General features: G+C 31.5%; 1 protein-coding gene across 3 annotated transcripts in view; it reads right to left on the bottom strand.

Annotated features, from left to right (window-relative positions):
• Window positions 1–1,091: 1,091 nt before the first annotated feature.
• Window positions 1,092–24,913, bottom strand: part of LOC145242287 (uncharacterized) — a 34,085-nt gene continuing 10,263 nt past the window's right edge. Inside the window, exons 1-3 of one of the 3 annotated variants that reach the window (XM_080105294.1) lie at window positions 13,289–13,365; window positions 6,028–6,102; window positions 1,092–3,266 (exon numbers count right to left, since the gene is read on the bottom strand). In XM_080105294.1, coding sequence (XP_079961420.1) covers window positions 1,549–2,706 — 1,158 coding nt within the window. In that variant the 5' untranslated portion in view covers window positions 2,707–3,266; window positions 6,028–6,102; window positions 13,289–13,365 and the 3' untranslated portion in view covers window positions 1,092–1,548. Of the gene's footprint in view, window positions 3,267–6,027; window positions 6,103–13,288; window positions 13,366–24,913 lie in introns of those variants that run through there. The other 2 variants (XM_080105295.1, XM_080105296.1) reach the window with 2 other exon arrangements.

Here is a 24,913-nt window from a genome sequence, read left to right as displayed (position 1 = left end):
AGAAATTTTTTTTCTCCAATTTATGTGTCTCTATTTTTACCCGAGAACCCAAGGAAATAACTTGTTGCATATTTCGCAAAAACTAACCCCCACCTCTGAAAATGTGATTTTACAAAAAGAAATTTTGGATTTTAAAATAACTGATATGAATATTATGCTTTTATTGGGCGCAAAGAATGTTGAGAAATCTATCCCATAATCTGCAACAGATTTGTGCACCTTCTCTAAGTGATGTTGCTTATAGTAAAAACACTAAACTGGATACTCCACCAGATTAGATGAATTCTGGTCTTGGACTCCCGTAAGACCAAGAGGCAAACAGAAGGAGATATTATAAAATAATTAGCTTGTCAATAAGTGAGATGAAAAATAATATTACTAACCTCTTTATTAACTCAACGTTGGGAGATAAATGAGAACTGTAATGGTACATTCGAATATCTATAAAGAAGGGGTCCTATAATTTTAGAAAACTTCAACTGAAGTAAAATATAACATGCAATACAATATGAACAATAACACCCGTTATAATTCATGTTATATAGTCCTTTAGGTCGAATAAATATATTTCCACAATATGATGTAAGAAAATATGGTAACCTTTTTTACTTTAACTGCAACTCAATACTCACTTAAATTAACAGCTTTTACAGGTTTTTAAGTTTGCTGAAAATGAATACCACATTAAAATTTGGGACAGACAAATAGTTTTTTTTATATCAAAGCATTTTCTTCCAATGAATTAATTAATTTCAGTGGCTGTCACCATTCCTGACATGTTTTGTAGCATGCATGCGCATTAGTACTTGTTCAGTTGGGGAAAACAGGAACCAGTGAAAACAAAGAATTACATTAGATAATGAATTTCTTAATATCCAGAAAACTACTTGACTAACCCAAATTTAAATATATTTGTTTTCAGCATACCAAACAACCTACAAGTATCGTCAATTTAATGATGAATGTAGAGTTGCAGCTAAATAAAAAAAAAATACTGAAAAGCCTTTTAGCAGTATTTATATGTGCGTCTTTGAATTGATTTATCACAAAAAAGTCCCCATTCCCATTTCAAAAATATCTGCTTTTTGGAGTTATTTTCGAGAACATGATTTAATGAGTGAAACAATACTGAGGATACAAACAAAATTACAGGAATAAAGTTTTTAGTCTGTTTTTGCTTTTGTTTTGATGTATTTTTAAAAATAAGATGCAAAGTAAGCAAAAATAAGGTTTTACTATTTTATTGTTAAAGCACTTTAGAAATTACTCCTTCATATATTGTCCCCTCCATTTGATTATGCTGTATGTTATTTTCTTGTTGCCTTTGCTGTATTAAAAAAAAACTTTCAGCAGCACTGGTGTAATATCCATCATAGTGTTGTTGACTGTGGTAACATCAACAGTCAAAAGTTGAACATAATTAAATTTTATAAGCCAGAATAAAGCCACATAAAGGTTTTTATTCTAGTTTTATAATCGTTATGCTTTCTCATTTTCATTTCTTTTTGGTTGGTGTTTCAGTTTAAGGCGAGTTATCCAGATGTCTGATTAAGCTGCTGGATCTTCTGTAGTATGAGTTTTCATGTGCGTCTTTAAATGCTCCTTCCTTGGAAAAGATGCATCACAGACTTCACAAGAATAAGGTTTCTCATTGGTGTGTCTTCGCATGTGTACAGTTAGATTAGATTTTCCTGTAAAAGTTGAACCACACACTTCACAAGAATAAGGTTTCTCTCCAGTGTGTATTCGCATGTGTATCTGTAGATGAGGCTTCTGAGAAAATGATGAACCACACACTTCACAAGTGTGAGGTTTCTCCCCAGTGTGAATCCGTATGTGCCTCTTTAAGTCAGATTTTGTCGTGAACGATAAAACACAAACTTCGCAAGAATGGGGTCTCTCCCCAGTGTGTTTTCGCATATGTACTGTCAAAGTAGACTTTTCTGTAAATGCCGAGCCACACACCCCACAAGAAAATGGTTTTTCTCCACTGTGGATCAGCATGTGCGTTTTTACATAATGTTTTCTTGCAAATGAAGATCCACATATTTCACAAGAATACGGTTTCTCTCCGGTGTGGATTTGCATGTGTATTTTTAATGGCGTCTTTTGTGAAAATGCTAAGCCACACACTTCACACACATGTCGTTTCTCCTTCATGTGAATTTGCTTGTGTTCCTTTAAATCAAACTTTGTTGTGAACGATGAGTTACACACTTTACAAGAATGATGCTTCTGTTTAGCGTGGATTTTTAAATGTCTCTTTAAATCAATTTTGGTCGGAAATGATGAATCACAGGCCTCACATGGATGAGAAGTCTCTCCAGTATGTGTTCGCATATGCACATTCAAATAATACCTTGTCGTATATGTGGAGCCACATACTTCACATAAGTGCACAGAATAAGGTTTTACTCCAGTGTGGACTTGCAGGTGCCTCTTTAAGTTCTGTTTTGTAGTGAACGATGACTCACACACTTGACAAGAAAATGGTTTCTCTCCAGTGTGTATTCGCATATGTACCGTTAACTGGGATTTTCCTCTGAATGCTGTGCCACATACGTCACAAGTGAAAGGTTTCTCTCCAGTGTGGATACGCACGTGAATTTGCAAATCAGATTTTGTTGTGAACGATGAACCACATGCTTCACATAGATAAGGTTTCTCTCCACCACGTTTTTGCATGTTTGCTTTTTCATTTAACATTTCATAGCATGTCACACATGCACACTGAACAAGATTTGACAATCTTTTGACTGTGTGATTTAAAATTAGTTTTCTCTAAAAACACTGAGAATGGACATATTTTCTCCAGTCAGGTGCTGTGTTTTTTAAATTTATTTTATTGCGAATGTATATATTTTATTGTTTTTTGTATTTTCTTCCTTTGAAGATTGTAACTTTCGGTATGGGGCAACCAAATCAGCTGTCAACATTGCCCAGAAACTAATCGAGAGCTCTTTTTAGTATCCTTGTTGTTCCCCTATGTGCAATTGTCTGGATCTCTTTTGCATTTGGTTCACCAGGAATATTAGTTTAGTAGGACTTATAGTGTACACTTGTAGGTTTCTTTAAATTCGAATTTGTTGAAGACTATGATACACACACTTTGCAACAAAAATGTTTTCTTTCTTATGTTTGTCTTGACTTCACGTTTTTATGTTTCACATTAATTATCACTTGTAAAATAAAAATTTATGCACTCATTTCAAAATTACGCATTCTATTCCATATGTGCTGGAACCATTTTCATTTCATAGTTTTACCTGAAAATTAATAAGATATTTTATTAATAAGCAAATCATACATTGATTATAATAATAAAAAAACAGTTATGGTAAAACCAAATATTTACAGAAATGTTTATAAATTCAGCATGTAAAAACTTACTTAGAGAAAAATGAATTATACTCAACCGTGAGATCATCTAATCTACTTCTATGTATTCGAATGTGTACATTGAAACCAATATGCTGATCTTGCATATTGTTTCATAATTGTTCCTCATTGAAATTGATATCCATAAACCCTGTTTAAGGCCTAATTGACCTTGCACACCTATTCGTGTCACATTAAATTTAGACATGAAGTGAAACAATTCACTAAATATAAGTGCATTAAATATTACGAGACAAACCAGAGTGAATAACTTACATCAAATATGCAAAATTTTACACTTATCCTTGTAAATGCTGATTTTAAGACGAATATTAAGATTAAAAAATAAGAAACATTAGTTACAAACTAATTTACTTAATAATGAGAAAATAAACTGTTCTAAGATTTTAATTCCAACTCAGAACATTTTGATGAAATGGAAATTATGTGAGAGATATTTGATTTCATGCAAAGAAACTTAAAATTAATATGTTCTCCATTTAAAGTTCTATCCAAGAACTGAGAGATGTCATTTCACTAGTCAACCCCACACAACAGTTATAATTACCAATCTATGTCTTGCTAATGAAACACAGTCTTTTAACGTTTTATAAAAATGAGAGAAAGTTTATGTTTCTATTAATTATCGATTCAGGTTTCATTCCCTCTCATCCCAAGGATTAACACATTTTTTTTTTTGCAAAAAAAATGTATAATTGAATGACAATAAATTCGATTGATTGATTGATTAATGCATGGATATCGATTGATAATGTGTATAAATTGATTGATAATACATAAAAATTGATTGGTAATGTATGTAGAAAAATGATGACAAAACTGTATCTTCATTTTATCAAATATAATTTACACAAAAGGTATTATAATCATAATTGGAATTCATTTAAATATTCTTTCAGTTACAAAAAGTCTGCAAGGATATTCAAACCAACTTGCAGTAAAATAATGTATTTTCAGTTCAGAGTATATTGAAGCTAGTAGATATGAGAAACACTGCTAGAAATATCTGATTGACAGAAAACATTAAAACATGAATTTTATTTAAGGCGATTTGATTTCATGCAAATTGTTTTACAAGTAAGATTATTGAAATTGTTCATTCCATGAGTATCTGAAAACTTTAAAAAATGTAAAGCACCAAGAAATCTAAAGTTCCCTATTTTAATTTCTTTCCAAGACCTTGGATACATTATCCAACAGCATGGAGCAATAATTAGCCTAAATTCCTCCTCTGATTAGGAGGGTCAAAAAATTCGGTTTTAGTAGAAGTGTATGATATAAGTAGCCATCCATATCTAATAATGGTTTCATTTGAATTATCAGAAATGTGTGAGACAATATACATTTCAAAGAACTCAATTAGAAAATCATAATATTAATAGTTATAATAATTAATGAACTTTATAAAATATTTTTATAATAACTCAATTATAAAATTATTAACTTAATAATGAGGAAGAATAATAATTACCTCAATTATAAAATGCAGTGTATAAAAACATACTTAGAAAATAATTAACTAATAATTTTAAAGTATGGTGGCTCATTGAAAATCTACACTCAAAAAATTAATAGAAAATTGTTCACTTAATAATCATAAAATTTTTAAGTATGGTGGCTCATTGAAAATCTACACTTACTTAAAAAATTAATAGTAAATCGTTCACTAAATAATCGTAAAATTTTAAAGTATGGTGGCTCATTGAAAATCTACACTTAAAAAATTAATAGAAAATTGTTCACTTAATCATAGTAAAATTTTAAAGATATTCATAAAAAAATCAGTATATTCTTCATTTTGAAAACAGGCATACCATTTCACCATCCAACATGGTACAACAATGACAAGCCTTAAATCTATTTTCTTGCTAATTAAACATACAATGGATGCAATAAACCTGTAATGAAAAGAGATAAAAACTTATATTTCTACCAATTATTTATTCAAGTTTCCCTCTTTCAAATCACTATGTAGAAAAATTTTGTTTTAGCAAAAGTGTATAATTTGAATGTTCATTAATTGGCATGTCAATGCATGTTTTCTATAGAAAAGCGACAAAACCTACATAAAAACTAAAAGCATGTTTATGTATAATGTTTCCTGCGAAAGAACATTGAAATGCTTCTCAATCTCTAAGTGTCCTCCTATGTGTACTATAAGGGAGTGAACTTTTCTTAAAACTTCAAATAGTCAATGGGTTGATTATGTATGCGCCCCTCTAAAAGAGTCGTGGTGGAGACACTGCCTTCTAACTTTAAATACATCGTTCACATTTTCATTGCATTTAAATATGTATATGACACTAATGATGAAATGGAGGAGTACAAAAACGTAATATAGTATTAGCTACATCATGAAAAATGTACATAATATTCTGAGTAATGTTGGATCTTTCTGCTACAATTCAAATTATTCCTTTGTACCTTTTTTCTCAGGCGGTCAAAATATTTTACTCTGAATGTTGGATGAAAAATGACAAAAATATTATTTAATTTTTCTTATATCAAACCGAAATTTAATTTGAAGCATAAAATAGTACTGCAAAATTTTGTTGGCAACTTAGTCTACTTAGAGGTAATCCAAATATACAACAAAAACATGAAAATAAAATAGACCATGCTTCTTACCGGTAACCTGAGTTTGGGTATTTTTGAGTTTTGATAAGCTTGCTAGAATGTTTGTTAGGTTTCTGTTGGAACAACCTTGAAAACAAACGAAATGAAATAGCTTTAATCTAAAGTATATCTAGTAGAGCTGAACTGACACAGAACATTGATACATGATTTTACAATTCTAATAAAAAAGCACTTATAAAACAATATTTTACAAATAAATGTCTACACTTTAACCAATTCAAACTGATGTAGTCACACAGACACCATGGATGGTTCTTTCTTACACATGGAAGTCCACTTGAACATTGGAAAATGAGAAAGAAAAAGAAAAAAAAACATTTTTGACAAGGAAAATTTTGGAAGCTCAACAAAATTAAATATATTTCAGAAAAATATTTTTTGCAAATATATTTCTATCATGTTGATTTGAATGTATTTTAGGATAGGTACTAACCAACAGGAAACATTTTGAAAAAAAACAAAAAAAAAAAACACATTTTTAAATGTCAGTTTGAATTATAAACAAAAATATTATTTATGCTTAAATTTTTTCCATCAACAAATTTTTAATTAAAAAGAGTCTTTTATTCATGTAACACTTTACTAATAAAAATCTATTTACAAAAGTAAAAATGAAATTGAAATTAAAAATAAGAAAAAAACACTGACTTTGAATTTGAGAAAGGAAATCTGATAATTTATTTCGCAGAAGAGGGGGAAATCTTTCTGGACAAGGGAAAGTGATTTTTTTTTTACAAAAGTGTCACCTCTTATCAAAGCTTGGAGGCCACTCGAGGATAAGGATTAATGAGTGTACAGTAGTGATTGGGATAACAGTGTAGTAATCGTTAGCAATGGAAATTTGGTAAACTGGATTACGTAAGGGGAAACTTCATCAAGAAATTGTTCAAGACGATCATATTGTAGTCAACTGGAAAGAAGAGAAACAACAGAGTTCTATGAAAGAAGCTATAGAATCCATGTTTATGTTTAGGCACAGATAAAGAGTGGGGAAATTATTGATAGTGGTTTCAGTTAGACGAGTGTTTTTCGTGAAAGTTTGACAAGGGGAAACCACAGATTGGAGCTACCAGAAAAGAGAATTTCTTCAAACACTTTAAAAGAAAAGAAAAGAGCGTACTAAGAAATATGATAATGCTATTAGAGAAGTTCTTTTAATAAAAATAGCAACTGTGATGGCGGTTGGTATTAATTATTGGAACCTTTCTTAGTAATGATGTTTTGGTCTGTAAGAACTGCAGTTGGATATAAGATATTAAGTACTTCTATTTATCACTCGTAGTACCCTTTTGGGGAATTTGAAGTAAGCCAAGCATGTACATGTCTAGCATACTAATATTACTGCTTTTAAAACAAGAATCTATTTTTAAAAAAACAAAACAAAAAGAAAACAATATTATGTCTTATGTGATGTATGCGAATTTTGGTTCTGAGTTTTTTTAAACGATTTACAAATTTGATTTTAATGAGGCCTTCACAAATTGTATGTTACAATTTATGTAACAAGATGAGAACACAAAAATTTGGAAACCTAATAAAAAAATAGTCTTTCTGGGTTTGTCTGATTGCTCCTAAATAAATTGAAAAACAGCATACATTTAAATTACTCCCCTTTTTCCTTGAAGAGATCATGTGACCAGATTTTAAACAAATGTACATTTCAAAAAATAGTTAACTCTTTTCTTGATGTGCAATTGACAATGATTATGAAGTTCTGACATAAAAATCCTTGTTCACAGCCAGTTGTTTCCGGAAATTTTTGTACAGATACTTAAAATTTTCATAGACTTTTGAAAACTCAGTATGTTATTCCAATACATCTTACGAGATGAATGACCAATTTTTATGACTTCAGGTTCAAATCGATACAGCAGAAATGGGGATACACCCTACTAAAACTTGATTGTCACAGCTGATGAATTTCAAAAATGCAATCTGAACGTGAGGACACTGTAGAAGAACAGTATGGAATAAAATTCTGTTTTAAACTTGGAAAATGTGCCACAGAAATATACGGGGTGTTTCAGACAGCTTTTGGACTAGCTTGCATGAATCGAGCATCAGTTTTTGAGTGGTATAAGAAATTCAAGGAAAGCAGGTAATCGGTAAGGGATAATGAGAAGTGTGGGGCAAGTAAGTAAGTCAGAACACCAGAGTTGATTGGCCAAATAAAGAATTTCATGGATAAGGACTAACGTGTGTCTATAGACAATAAGTGAACAGTTTGATGTCAGTGTGGAAACTACACACAATTAATCGTGAGGAACTGAAGATGCAGAAGATTTGCATGAATTTTCTCCCAAGGGTGCTCAGAGAAGATCAGAAAGAAAGACAGGGAGATAGTCGGGCTGATCAATTTAGATCACAGTTCTTAATGACCTGCACTAAAAGCTGGATTGACTGCTATGACCTAGAGATCAAGAGACATTCCCATTGGAAGCATGCTCTCTCAGGCTCAAGAAGGCAAGCCAGAGCAAATCCATCCAGAAACTTATAATGATCCTTTTTTTTTTTGACAGCATGGGCATAATCTACATGAACTGGGTTCCCTCTGGACAGTCAGTCAACAAGGAATACTATGTTAAGGTTTAAAAGAAGTTAGGAAGAGATTCCATCGGAAGAGGCCAGCACTCTTCAAACTGGGTCAGTAAGATTTCCACTAGGACAATGCACAAGTCTACAACTCCATCCTTGTCACAGACTATTTGACCAAGATGGGCATCAAGACAGTTCCTCACCCTCCCTATAGTCCAGACCTTGCTCCCTGTGACTTTTGGTTATTCCCTAAGCTCAAGGAAAACTTTAGAGGCTGACGTATGAGACAACTGAGAAGATAAAAAAGGCTGTAACAAGGGTCTTTGACATGCTTATGCAAGAAGACTTCCATGGAACCTTCCAAAAGTTGTTGGAGCAGTACAACAAGTGCATTGCAGCCAAAGGAGATTACTTCAAAGGGGACTAGACTTTCATGTGTGTACTATCCATATAAGTGGCCACATGAAAAAAATAGAAATTTATTTAAGGCACTCTGTATGTACAGTCAAGAAATGTATTTCCGTAATTCTTATCAGAAAATTAAATCGTTCAATTACAAAGAAAATAGTGGGTAGGTTGGGTCGACTGTTTTTTAGTTATCTTTAAATCGCAGCAGAATAAAAAGAATAGTAAAAAAGACTGAAAGTAAAAAGATAACCTACACTTCTGACGGGTTTTCTGTGTGCATTTCAATGCATTGTTTTTTAAGGAAAAAAGTGATTTGTGTCTTTGGGATGTATGAGTAGGATTTTAAAGCATCTTTTTTAGAGTTTTATGTGTCTTTGATGCAGGATGTATAGTACTCGGCATTTCTGAGTGTATATAATTTTGCAGAATAATTACTACGACAAAGAGTTTTTAAAAATTGAAAATACAAATGCCAAACAGTGGTTGAGTATTTAGACTGGGAAGTGTGAATGAGAATTAGAGGCAAACAGACAGAGGTATGAAGACCATTTAATGGAGGTGAACATATGCACAAAAATAAAAGACTCCTTTTTAGAAGCTGGAATGTTTCCAATTTTGATTCATAGATGAGACTGAAAGTAACCAAACTATCACCAAACAGTTAATGAATGCAGCATTAAATGAAACAACTTTTTCTTATTTTTGCTGATTTAAGATAACCTCACCCTCTCATTTAAGGATGTGCATGATCTCTACTGTGTGATCTTTCACATGTTTTCTCATCCTAACTAAATAACGTTAACCTTGCACATTCGGTAGATCACACATAGAAAAGCAATAAAATGTGTTTAATAATCAAAAACAACATTAAGGAAATTAAGGTGCTTATGCATTTTTGTTACCATGCTATTTTTTAAAATATTATTTTTAAGTCAAATTTAAGTTTTACAATATCTTTTATATTAAATAAGGTGAAACTAGAGAATAGTTAAAAAACACCCTCCCCTCCCCATGTTAAGAATGGCTTTCTAAATAATAACGTTATTATTTCAGCAAGGCAACAGAAGTGCATAAGTACTGAATTAAATTTATTTCTTTTATTCTATTTTTGTGAGAGGGTTGTTTTAACTTTATTTTTCTCAATGGGGTAAAAATATTTTAACACCAACCTAGTTTTGTCTGCTTTTTCAAATTTTTTTTTGTGTTTTTAAAACTTTAAATTTTTATTTTTACAGCAAATTTATTGCTTGGTATTCTCCAAACGTTAAAATTATCTACCAAAATCTTACGTTGCATTATTTTTAGATTACGAGTTCTTAAATATATTTTTGTTGAACAAAAAAAAAAAGAAAAAAAAAGAATGAGACAATAATTAATCCCTCCTACAATGCAATATAAAGTGATAAACGTTTTATTATTTTTCACAAAAATGAATTGTTGGATTGGCATGGAATCCAATAATCACAAACTCTTAGAATCTCAATGAATTTCCATAAGAAACAAATTGTTTTATTTGAATTTTAAATTATTCTAATTGCAAATAACACTGTGCACCTTGCTAGGTGTATCAGAAATCTGGAGGAAATTTTGACACCCCTAACAGAAAACTGCGAATAAAATATAAAAAACTCGTAATTTCTCTTTTATAAGTGGGTTGTTTATTTTCTGTATGGAATATACTTTCAAAATAAACTATTAAAGTTGTTTTAAAAATAATAGAAATATTTTTTTTTAAATCAGTGTTTACAAAATGTTTACAAAATGTTTACAAAATGCTTACAAAATGTTTACAAAATGTTTAAAAAATGCTGGTGTACCTTCATGCAGCTATTTTTTAATATCTCAATTCAATAAACGTTTACGAGTTAAATATTTTTCAATTTTTAAACTTTAAAAATCTATCAAAAGTTTACTATTAGTTCAACTTTTACAATATTTTCAGGGTCAACGTGAAATTTTATGCTCTTTCCAATAAACCAAATATAATATTTTAGAGAAACGTTTTTTTTTTCAAATTCACCCTCCTCCCATTTTGAAATGTCTATTAAAATTTTAATAATTGATTTATGTGCCAAAGTTTTATATATCACAAATTGATCAATAAAGAAAATATTCTAATTTAAAACAAAAAAAAGAATAGTTTTTTTGGAAATTTACCTATAAAGTCCAAAGTGTAAAACGTTTTTTTTTTAAATCATTTTGATTTGCTTTCTTTTTTTAAATGAAAGCTCTTGTTATGCTTACATCGTCAAGTAAATACCAGATGCTGACGGCAAATATTTCTATTTCCTTGAATGTTTTCTTCTTTTTTTTTTTTAGATATTTAAAAAAAAAAATTTAGTCGATAAAGAAGTATTAAAATATATCAATCAAAAACTTGTGTATTTCATTAAAAAAATTTTTGTAAAAATTGACGAAGCGGATTTTTTGTTCTAGGGGAAAAACTTATAAATGAGTGTGTGTTTCCTTTTTAAATACAGAGGATGAAAAATACTAATTTGGTTAACACACGCAATAAAAAAAGACATTGACATCCTTGGACTCATCTGTATTTCATAAATTTTATTTTAGCAGGAGCAGCTTTGCGCAAAACACGTTGCGAAAATGCGATTTTCTACGACCCTCGCATTAAAAAAATCCTTTTATTTAAAAAATACATGGAATTTAAAATATCAATAAGGATAAAGTCTTAACAATTAAGGATGGAACTACCCATTTAATAGTATATTTTTTAAGTAAGTGATTTTTTGGCATTTATATATATACATATATTTATAAAAAAAAGTCAAAATATGTTGATTTTCTTTATATTTTTTTTAAAGAAAATCGCCTTAAAAAACAAATATTGCATAATTTGCTATTAAACATGTTATTTTTTAACAATTTGCTCCTTTAATGGGGAAAAAATTAGGGTTTGAATTACATTTTTCAAGTAGTTATAAGGTTCGAAAAATAGTAAGTTGAATTATTAGTTCTGATCTTGATTTTTAATGGCAACTCCCACTTTCTGATACACCTAGCGCCTCCTCGCCATGTTGTTTATGCCTGTATCAAACTACGGAAGCACAAAATGACCACTCAATTTAATGAGACATTAAACGTAATCACACAAATCATTAAAATTATGAAGGGTTTTATGTTGCCGTAGCATAAACAAAGTGATACCACAAAATCATCTTTTGATAAACAATTTCAAAAAAATTCTAAATCGAAATATTTATTGTTTTATCTAATGGTATACACAACGTTTTGTTTTTTGTTTGTTTTTCATATATTATAATTATGAAATAATTTTTGGAACATTAAATCAAAATTTTATGTAAATTTTCTGTTTTTTTTATTTTCTTTAAGTCTAACTTTTTTTAGGGGAAACGTTTTCTATCAAACGAAGGTTATATGACATCTTTTAACATCGACTTTTATCGGTGCAATGAATCGATAAGTCATTTAAATAATATCATCATTTAGATAATAAACACTTAAATATGAAAGTCGTATTTGATTCACTTATGAGTAAAATGAGTTTTGGAATTACTCTCAAGCAACTTTTACTAAACCCGGTTTAATAAATAAATAAACAACAACAACAATAATGATAATAATATTAATAATTAGAAGAAGGAGAGGGAGAAGAAGAAGGTTTGTTTTACTGTACACAGATTTGAAAAAGTTGTCACAAAACAAGTATAGAACAAATAAATATTATCAAAGGCAAGAGAAGTTACTTTTCTACCCAACTGGATATGTTTTTAGTGTTTATATTTAATGTAACATGTTTATTCATCTCGAAAAGCATACAGTGTTTACCGATGTATTGGAAAATTCAAAATGGCGGCCGACTCTCTCTCTCTCTCTCTCTCTCTCTCTCTCTCTGAGACGGTAAGTTTGGGAAAAGGAGTTATAAATAATAAAACCAGTCAAAATACTGTTAAAAACCCGCCGAATATATGTCAGCCTATGTCACGGTAACATATGTTGAGCGAGTTTCTAACAGTATTTTGTCTATTTTTTTTTTATTACTCATTTTCCCAAACTTACCGTCTCAAAAAGAGAGTCGGCTGCCATTTTAAATTTTCTAATACATCGGTAAACACTGTATGTTTTTCGAGCTGAATAAACATGTTACATTAAATATAAACACTAAAAACATATCCAGTTGGGTAGAAAAGTAACTTATCTTGCCTTTGATAACATTTATTTGTTATATATTTGTTTTTTGACAACTTTTTCGAATCTATGTGTACAGTAAAACAAACCCTAATAATAGTATATATACTATTTATTTATCATATAATAAATAACTACTTACTTGTTTTACAAACTCTTGTAATGTGATTGTCATATTTAGTCGGTAAATTTAGATGAACTCTCCCAATTGATAAGACAAGAAATTTGCTACACGGTGTAGCGGACAAGTTGTCCCTTTTACTACACGAAATATATCGACGTATTATTTATTTATTTTGTAATATTTAGTCATTGTATTATTTAGCGTTTAAATAAAAACTAATAATCTTAATTTTTAATTGCTATCTAGAAGAAAACTGAGAGCTTTTTTTTTTCTTTTTACTTTAGCATCGGCATAAAGGAAACTATTTGTTTAAATCCAATTTTTAAGTGTGTATTTAAAGACAAATAATCTCTTAAACATCGCACCCGGTAAAACTAGAAAGTCGCACCCGGTAAAACTAGAAAGTATCGGTATTTTTTTAGATTAGGTCCACCTCCGCAATTTTCTTTTAAAATTACGGCTTTTTCTAGTTTTCTACTATGCTGAATACGGAAATCGCATTGAAATTTTGCAGAAACAAGTAGTTATCGAGATATAAAAAGTTGTATTATGCATTGTATTCTTTGGCAGTTGACGGTCACGATGGTTGCCATTTTTTAAATCGAAAATTAAGGTTTACGAGAGACAGCACCTGAATACACTGGAACTCTCACACAAGCTGTCTGATGCTAAAATCTTCTCCAAACTGAACGCAAAAACTGGTTACTTATCAGAGAGTCACAATCACTAACCACTTTCAATTAATCCTTCAGGAGATATTGTTTTAGAAGAAAAACCCTTTTGGCGTAGTTATGCCACAAGAAGATGAACATGATCACACAGAAGTACCCTGGAGCATAAACATTGATTGATGACGTGATCATCCATGAAAAAACCAAAGAGAAGCACGACTAAAATTACAAATGTTTATGAAGACTGCACAGAGAGCTGGCCTCATATTCAACAATAGCAAATGAGCAAATAATCAGAAACAAATCGGATTCTTTCGCGCTATCTTCGACGGAAACAGGATACACTCAGATCCTCAAATGTGGAGGAAATAAAATCACTCCTCAGCCCAACGAGTTGCAAAAGTACTAGAATTATTATTTACATGACACCATTCATTCCTAGACTTTCAGACCTTACGGCAAAATTCAGAAAGTTCTTGAAAATAGATGTTGACTACAAATGAAGCATTCGTTACCAGAAATCACTGCAGAAGATATAGGTACGGACAAAAATGGGCTGGCAAAAATAGAGGGACCTAATCTTGAAAACGGATTTATCATAATTTTTTTGTAGGTTTCCGACTACTTTTTGATTGCATTTGAAAGATTAGAGAATAAAGTTAATTTTCTAAAGGAAAAATATTTGTACACGTGAAAAAAAAAAAGTTATGAAAATGTTTTCACGGCGAGCTAACGAATTCAGTTAAATTTTGAAGTTAAATAAATTCATTGTAAAAATCCTTTAAAAGATAAATATTACTTTTCTGGGTCTATTTCAATGATAATTAGTAAAGTAACGTCCTAAGATATTGAATTAAATATTAAAAAAAAAAAAAACGTTGTTTATACAAAATACAGCTTAATTAGCCGTCAAAAAGCAAGTAATTATGCCGTTCGGCAAAACGCAACCGATAAGTTTGTAAACACGAATATACGAAAGCCCAACATTTCAGCCAATCCAAATGCTGTTTCAAAAGAAAGTCATGATAATAAAAGGAGGTATGGATGTCAGATTTCCCCCCCCCCCAGACGTATATACATTCCTATTTTGATCGTTTGTATCAATTTTTATCACTTTTTAATTTAATCATTTTTTATGTTTCTGCTTTTAAATTATTTTTTTTTTTAATTATTGTTCGAGATTATATAAAAATTATGTTGCGCCAAAAGTTTTACATTCTTGTGGGCAAGGAAATTATCAAAATCTTGCATATAAAAATTATGCGAAATCTGTAATTAAAAAAAAAAGTAGAAATATTTTTGCTCTTATATATATATATATATATATATATATATATATATATATATATATATACATATATATATATATTTGTGTGTGAAAATATTAAACAATGCTTAATTCATTGGTAATATCGGTAGTTCAAGAAATTCATTTTTCTTTGAGTTATATCGAATTCATTAATGTGAATTTTAGGGCTTTTTTGTAATGTTCCTTAAAAAATTATTTTTTTTTATTGTTACAAATTACAGTGCTTTATTTATATTAAAAAAAAGCAAAAATAAATTCTTGCGTTTTTTATTTACTACTGAAAACCATAACTTTAGTAACGGTATTTTTTGTTTAAACAAAATAATACATTTCCACTCAGATTCAAATAAAAATAATAGGTTCTTTATATTTCGCGATCATTATTTGATGAATACTGAAAATTTCATTAAAATTGGTTAATTCCCTGATTTTTGGTGAATTTTTAAGTAAAGAGAGGGGCCAAAATGTTTATACAATTTGAGCATCGGCATTCATTTTGCCCGTACCTAAAAAGGTAAAAGACTTAATATATAAGATGTTACTCTGCTGTTATGACCTTTCAAAAAAAGTCCATTATGCATCATCCAAATGATGGGGAACAGCCCTAATCCCAGAAGGCAAACCCATAACTTTGGGTTCAAAATCGTTGACCAGAGCAGAACAGCACTATGCCAATATTGAGTGGGAGCTCTTAGCTGCTTATTTGGTTGTGAACGTTTTTGAACATATATTTGTCGTTGTTCATTTATAGTTGAACTTGAGTACACACCTTTGTGAATGATTTGTCTCTAGAACTTAACAGCAGCAGCAGCAGCACCTCCTCAACTTCAATAAATGCAATTGAGACTCAAAGAATATGACATGATCATAAAATATCGACCAGCAATGAGATGCTACTGGCTGATGGATTATCTAGGCTTCATCTACCAGCAAAAGGAATAAAGAAGTCATTGATCTAAATAAAGAAATAAAGGAATAAAGAAGTCATTGAACTTTGTGCAATTCTCAATTGTGAAATTAATACAGTTCCATACAGCAATGAACGCCGATCCAATTTTGTGCGAGTTGAGGGATCTGATTCTTGACCAGAATCTCACAGAAAACTACATAAAAACCTTAAACCATACTGGTCTTATCCAGACAAACTCTCTATTGAGAATAGTGTATTGCTTAAAGATAGCAGAATACTGATCCCTAAATCAATGCAACCTGAGATATTATAAAAGTTACATTACGGGCACCAAGAAAGTGACAAATGTAAACTAAGCGCCAAAACCTGTGTTTTCTGGAGTTGCATCAATAATGATATCGACGTGATAATTATGGCTGTGACAATAGAATATTCTTTTCATCCTTTGGACTCTCGGGTATATATATGACACAGTTAGACACACTTAATTAACCGAGAACCACATTAGTCTATACAGAAACATATAAGATGTTAACGAATATATACTCAAGAATCAGGACAATTAAAAGAATATGGTTGTTATGTCCCTTGGATCGGTGGGGGTTGTCCCCCTTTGTTCAATGTTTATAATGTAAACTCTCGGACGTAAACGTAAATAAACGAGACTTGGGCAGTCGGCCATGTTAGTCTAAACGGTCACATATCCTTGTCCTGTTATTATTAATAGAAACCTGACATAACAATGGTGTTGTCACAGCCCTAGTGATAATACAGCAGTGTGCCATATGTTAAGAACACCAATAGTCCTAAACTGCCCAAAACAAGGCACATGAGATCCCTGTACGACCATATTAAATCATAGCTATTGACATTTATAGTCTTACCGGGATTAATTACCTTCTCATTGTGGATTATTTTTCCAAGTACTCCATCCGTGAACTAAGGGTATTCTCCAGCAATGAAGTTATCAGTTTTATCAAGCGAATCTTTACTGAACAAGGAGTGCCAGAAAGGATTATCAGTGACAATGAATCACAGTTTATCTCTTAGCATTTCAGAGAATTTGCTAAAGCTTGCGATTTTGACAATAACGCTTCTTCTCCCAGATATCCCCAATTGAATGGTATGGCAGAACGCTGCATACAAACCATCAAAGCAGCCATGAAGAAAGCTATGCTGAACGATCAGGACATAAACGTGAGACTATTATGTTTCCGATCATTTCTGATGGATCATATGATATTATCACCAGGAGAACTACTATTTAATAATAAACTACTCAGCAATCTCTCTACAAAATACACCAATCAAAACAAGAGGAAATTCAGGATCACGTACGACAGAGACAGTTGTTGAAGAACAGACAATGTTATAAACATGCTAAGGATCTCCTTAATCTTAGCACAAGCAACGAGTGTGAGTACAAGACCAGGACACGAAAAAATGGATTCCAGTGGTCATCAGACAAACCTATACTGAACCGCAATCCTATATTGTTGAGGCTCCAACAGGACAGGTTCTTCACACAAACCACACACATCTCAAGGATGATGCCCACATCTCCAATAAAACACAGAAATTTCTGCACAATACATCCCTATATTAAAATCAGCTTACACCACCCAATATTCCAAATATACATCCTGCAGAAACTCCCAACACATACACATCAGCATCTGCAGAAACACACAAACCTGTATATAAAACACAATCCAGAAAAAGCAAAATATCTGGAACAATCATGAGATCGGCTCATGTCATCAACCCCACAAAAAAAAAAGATACAACCTATATTAAATGTCCATACCTGAAACTCCTACCAGCAAACTCTGCTTGAACGTTCATTTTTTTAATCAAAGAGGGATGTCACGATATTGATTATGTTACCCGTTTTTTTTTTGTTTAACTGTATGAGTTACGCCCCTTTATTGAATAAAAATAGCTCTTGTAGCTCAATGATGTCTCGTTATTTCTTCTCCTTATTTTAACTTATTCGTACTTACAAATATTTCAAAAAGGCACAACAATGACAAAGGAAAATAGCTGGGAACTTCCTAGTCAAATGCACCAACCAAAACACCAACAAGAATCAAGAATATTTTGTCACGATTGTGTAAATGCAAGCAATTCAGAAGATGTACTATGGTCAACAGACAAAAGATCTTCCCAAACTGCTTATAGGACAGTCTGTGCCTGTTTTAAATCAATGATGGCTCCCTTTCTGTTGACTAAAAACAGTGTGGGTGACTGACAAATAGAATTACGAATTACTTGGAATCTCTATCAAATCATGGTTGATGGAATGAGACCATATTATGCCCAGGAATTAGTTAAAAGGTACCGTTCAAAATTCTGCCCAGATTCCCGAGTTCAACAGAAACATTCCTTAGTTTGACATTGGCAAGTTGTTGACCTTGAAATAGTACATATTATTTGGATTCAGACTACTGTTCTCATCTTGAGTGTCATTTTCACAAAGTTTCCGTTAATGTAACCTCCGACCTTCTTTGGGTGTATCTTGTCGTTCTAAATTCTGTCCAAATTCCTGAGTTAAATAAAAGCATCCACAAGTTCAACAAGATATATCTGAAGAGGGTCGGACGTTACATCAACCAAAATGTTGTGAGGATGACACTCGAGATGAGAACAATAGTTGAAAATTCTAAATAATATGTAGAACTTTTCACAAAAGGTCGTACATAGTAGAGAACCCTTTTAGAAAAAAACTCTCCATCAAAATCGGTGGCAGCTTAGAGTAGGACAAGCATAAACCATATCAAATTCTGAGTGTTATAGTATTGCAGTTACTGTTTGCTGTGAATTGCTCAGAACCAGATGTAACCCTTCTGGCTGTTGATTATCTCTGAAATAAAACTGCTCAAACCTTCGCCCGTATCGTTCATATCTAATTCTTTTACCAAATACAAACAACCCTCACATCATGATGGTGGCAACGTTTCCATTCATTTATCATCCTACCAGAAACTAAAATTATACAGGTGAATTGATTGACTAATATATATATATATGTATGGCATTACAAGTACAATATAAGATAACATTACACGCAAGGGAAAAAATACATGCAACACCATTTTTTTTTTCTAGAGACTGCAAGTAACTTTCCATTATATAGCAATTGCATTGTCTTTATCACACACATCATACATTTGAATTTTCTCCGTCGTACATTTTGCTTGAATATATAAAACAATTTTTAAAAAAACAAAATATAAAAATACATTATGGCGCATCTTATGCCAATAATGAATGAACCAGATCTTAGTGAAGCCATTGCACTTTAAAGCAAAAATTGCCTTTATATATAGAAGACGAAGAAATAGCAGATGAGACAAAAAAGATGCCAGAAAAACATGCCTTGGCATAGGGTACAAAGGCCTAAGGCATTTAAAGCAACACAAAAGTCAACTGAACACTTGTGGAACTTTTTTGAAAGACAGCTAAGGGTTGTTAACTTTAGACCACACAGACTGCACCTTATGCAGTATCGCAAGAAGTCTAATGAGTCCCTAGATGACTTTGTGACATCAGTAATGCTATTTGAAAGATGAAGAGCTGAGTGAAAGTCCTATAGAGCTCCATAATGACCTCTACAGCAAGCCAAAAGGTTACCGTATAACTAATGTACTGACCAAAGGCCAAAAATACAAAGCCTTTACCACTGGAAATGACCAGCTGACTCAACTAGGAATGCCAAAAGCAGAGTGAATTTATAAAATTAACTGAGACAGAAAATGTGTAACTGTGATAGGAGCCACAAACCTCGGCAGTGCACAGCATACAGTGATGAGTGCTTTGCATGTGGAAGCAAGGGACATTGGGCAAGATGCTGCAGAAAAACTAAATTAAAGGATCATAGGGAAAAAAGCAGACATAGGAATAAGTCCTGCAACCAGCAAAAATCACTAGGAAGAACTGGACACAGAAGAATAGTGGAAAATATCGACCACATCGATGCTAGCAGTGACAATGATGTCTACCTACATAATTTTCACTTTATAACAAACAATGCTAAAAGCATGGATAGTATAACAAGGGACGAAGTTTACACGACTCTGAATATCAAGCAACCTCACCTGAAATGCAGAACACACCATATTTTTCAGATGAAAATCGATTCTGAGGCATCCAGCAAGACACTCCCACTGAGAACTTTGCAACAGATGTATGGAAAACCACAAAAGGCCCTCTCCATTCTGCAACCCTGTAAAACTCACCTCAGACAAAAGTGACTGAATTCGATGCCTTGGAACCATTACTTTTCCATGCCAGTATAGACAATTACAACATAACATTTTATGTTATAGAAGTGCCAGGACATGCACGTAGGGCTTCCAATATATAAAAAGCTGACGCTAATAATCACACATGTTCAAACATGTCTATTTCTTCCATTATACCAGCTCATATCACAATACATCAAGCAGTTTGGCAAGATTGGAAGGTTTAGTGGGACCAGTAAACTTCTAATAAAGAAAGATGCAGAACCTTTTATCGACCCTCCGTGCAAATGCAGTATCCACGTAAACAATAAACTGAAGGAGGAAATGAACAGGCTCATTGAGGAAGATGTTCTCTTTAAAGTTGAGGAACATACAGACTGGTGCTTTAGTGTGACATGCAGTATAAAGAAACACAGGTTCCTCCGAATATGCATGGACTCAAAGAAACTCAACACCAGCCTCCAAAGATACCTGCCCAAAATACCGACAATGGAAGAGCTAAACCTAGCCTTTGCAAAGCCAAGGGGTTCAGCAAACTTAATGCTAAAGCGGGATAGTGATCCATCCACCTGGATGAAGAATCACAGCTGTTGACAACCTGCAGGACTCCGTTTGGACGAGTGTGCTAGAAGCGTCTATCATTTGGTCCCAATGTTTCCCAAGATATCTTCCAAGCAAAAGTGAACCAAATCCTAGAAGGCCTGGGATGTAGCCGTATTTGGCCAAAGCAATGAGGAACACAACAAAAATTTACACAATCTGATGGCTTGAGCAGCCGAAATTGGACTTGTGTTCAACAACAAAAAGTGTTTTATAAAGCAGCCCAGTATATCTTTTTTGGGAACATATACATCTCTACTGGAATTAAACCAGACCCATACAAAGTGTGTTATTTCAAGCGAATGCCAAATCCACAAAACAAAGGGAATAGCGACATAATAATAATAGTCTTGCAACAATGGAAACCCTGATCTCAACATTTTCCAAAGTTTCATAAATTCCTGGGGCATCAGGCATGTCACAACACACTAGAAGCAATGTCTTCATAGAGCGGCATGTGAGGCATATTAAATCAATAATAAAAAAATGCAAAAGAGAGAACTGACACCCAACTTTCTCTGCTGAAGATTAAGGCAATACCGATAGTCAACAAACTGCCATCATCAGCTGAAATACTTTTGGAAGACCCATACCAACCACCTTACCCAGCTGATCTGAACAAGGAAAGGAAGAACATCGTGAACAATTATGAGAAATCTACAAACATGAAAGCCCATCATGACTATTATGGTGAAATCAGAAAATTATCACGACTATTCTCAGGCCAGTGTGAGCGAGTGCTTAATAAGCTTGATAACACTTGGCACCCTGGAACTATTGTCAAGAATGACAAAGGACCTAGAAGCTACATAGTAGAATCCCCTAATGGAACTAGACTTTATCGCATGCTATACGACTTCGGTGAAAAAAAGGCTCACTTTGATATTCCTAAACCTGACACCATATTGGATGCGACAAGACCAAGAAAGATTGATGCCAAAGACGAAACCATCAAAGCCAAAATCATCAGGACTCTATTAGAAAACAATAAATATGGCCCACTTTGAACTAAGTCAGACAGAATAATAAGAACACCCTTGCAATACAAAGGCTTATAAATAGACATTCAACTAAACAGGGGGATGCTATAGTATCGCAGTTACTGTTTGCTGCGAATCACCTAGAACCGGATATAACCCTCCTGGCCGTGGACTGTCTATGAAATAAAACTGCTTAAACCTTCACTCGTATTGTTCAGCTTTCATTCATTAACCCAACATAAACAACCCTTACATCACTGATGTACACCCGACTGAAAATCTTCAGAAGTCCACCAAAAAATGTACACCCAGCACAGAAAAGCAACGGTAACTTCTTAAACAAACATCCCTCAGAGTACCAGACACAAACACCTATAACAATTAAAATAACCAAACTTGGGCGTATAATCAGACCCAAAATTTTAGAGATGAAACAATCACAAATTGCCTTTTTTTATTCTGTCGTTTTCGAAAATTTTTCTTTTGACAAAAAAAAAAAATGGGGAATCATGCACATTAAAATATTTTAATTAAATTCTTTTATTAAAAGCACATGCAAATCAAAATATAAAATTAGTTTGTTGTTAGATTGAAAACAGGTTAATTTTGAAAAGTCATTTTTCTATATTTTACAAAATGAACAATAAAAACCTAAAATATCTTTTCATACTGATTTTTTGTGGGAAGTAAATTAGCATTCGTAAGAATTATAACTGTAATCCTATTCAAATATTAATGATGCATTATGTATATTTGTTTGTGCCATAAATTTGAATGTTCCCATATAACTGTAATACTATTCAAATATTAATGATGCATTATGTATATTTGTTTGTGCCATAAATTTGAATGTTCCCATATAACTGTAATCCTATTCAAATATTAATGATGCATTATGTATATTTGTTTGTGCCATAAATTTGAATGTTCCCATATAACTGTAATCCTATTCAAATATTAATGATGCATTATGTATATTTGTTTGTGCCATAAATTTGAATGTTCACATATAACTGTAATCCTATTCAAATATTAATGATGCATTATGTATATTTGTTTGTGCCATAAATTTGAATGTTCCCATATAACTGTAATCCTATTCAAATATTAATGATGCATTATGTATATTTGTTTGTGCCATAAATTTGAATGTTCAAATATAACTGTAATCCTATTCAAATATTAATGATGCATTATGTATATTTGTTTGTGCCATAAATTTGAATGTTCACATATACCTGTAATCCTATTCAAATATTAATGATGCATTATGTATATTTGTTTGTGCCATAAATTTGAATGTTCACATATAACTGTAATCCTATTCAAATATTAATGATGCATTATGTATATTTGTTTGTGCCATAAATTTGAATGTTCACATATAACTGTAATCCTATTCAAATATTAATGATGCATTATGTATATTTGTTTGTGCCATAAATTTGAATGTTCACATATAACTGTAATCCTATTCAAATATTAATGATGCATTATGTATATTTGTTTGTGCCATAAATTTGAATGTTCACATATAACTGTAATCCTATTCAAATATTAATGATGCATTATGTATATTTGTTTGTGCCATAAATTTGAATGTTCCCATATAACTGTAATCCTATTCAAATATTAATGATGCATTATGTATATTTGTTTGTTCCATAAATTTGAATGTTCACATATAACTGTAATCCTATTCAAATATTAATGATGCATTATGTATATTTGTTTGTGCCATAAATTTGAATGTTCACATATAACTGTAATCCTATTCAAATATTAATGATGCATTATGTATATTTGTTTATGCCATAAATTTGAATGTTCCCATATAACTGTAATCCTATTCAAATATTAATGATGCATTATGTATATTTGTTTGTGCCATAAATTTGAATGTTCCCATATAACTGTAATCCTATTCAAATATTAATGATGCATTATGTATATTTGTTTGTGCCATAAATTTGAATGTTCACATATAACTGTAATACTATTCAAATATTAATGATGCATTATGTATATTTGTTTGTGCCATAAATTTGAATGTTCACATATAACTGTAATCCTATTCAAATATTAATGATGCATTATGTATATTTGTTTGTGCCATAAATTTGAATGTTCACATATAACTGTAATCCTATTCAAATATTAATGATGCATTATGTATATTTGTTTGTGCCATAAATTTGAATGTTCACATATAACTGTAATCCTATTCAAATATTAATGATGCATTATGTATATTTGTTTGTGCCATAAATTTGAATGTTCACATATAACTGTAATCCTATTCAAATATTAATGATGCATTATGTATATTTGTTTGTGCCATAAATTTGAATGTTCCCATATAACTGTAATCCTATTCAAATATTAATGATGCATTATGTATATTTGTTTGTGCCATAAATTTGAATGTTCACATATAACTGTAATCCTATTCAAATATTAATGATGCATTATGTATATTTGTTTGTGCCATAAATTTGAATGTTCCCATATAACTGTAATCCTATTCAAATATTAATGATGCATTATGTATATTTGTTTGTGCCATAAATTTGAATGTTCACATATAACTGTAATCCTATTCAAATATTAATGATGCATTATGTATATTTGTTTGTGCCATAAATTTGAATGTTCACATATAACTGTAATCCTATTCAAATATTAATGATGCATTATGTATATTTGTTTGTGCCATAAATTTGAATGTTCCCATATAACTTTAATCCTATTCAAATATTAATGATGCATTATGTATATTTGTTTGTGCCATAAATTTGAATGTTCACATATAACTGTAATCCTATTCAAATATTAATGATGCATTATGTATATTTGTTTGTGCCATAAAATTTAATGTTCACATATAAACACATGAAACAAATTCCATAAATATATTTACATGGGTTGT

Source organism: Euprymna scolopes, chromosome 21, assembly GCF_053919585.1.
Source record: "Euprymna scolopes isolate OS-2025 chromosome 21, ASM5391958v1, whole genome shotgun sequence".
Lineage (NCBI taxonomy): Eukaryota > Metazoa > Mollusca > Cephalopoda > Sepiida > Sepiolidae > Euprymna > Euprymna scolopes.
The sequence above is the reverse complement of the archived record's forward strand: the minus strand, read 5'-3'. Positions and strand labels throughout refer to the sequence as shown.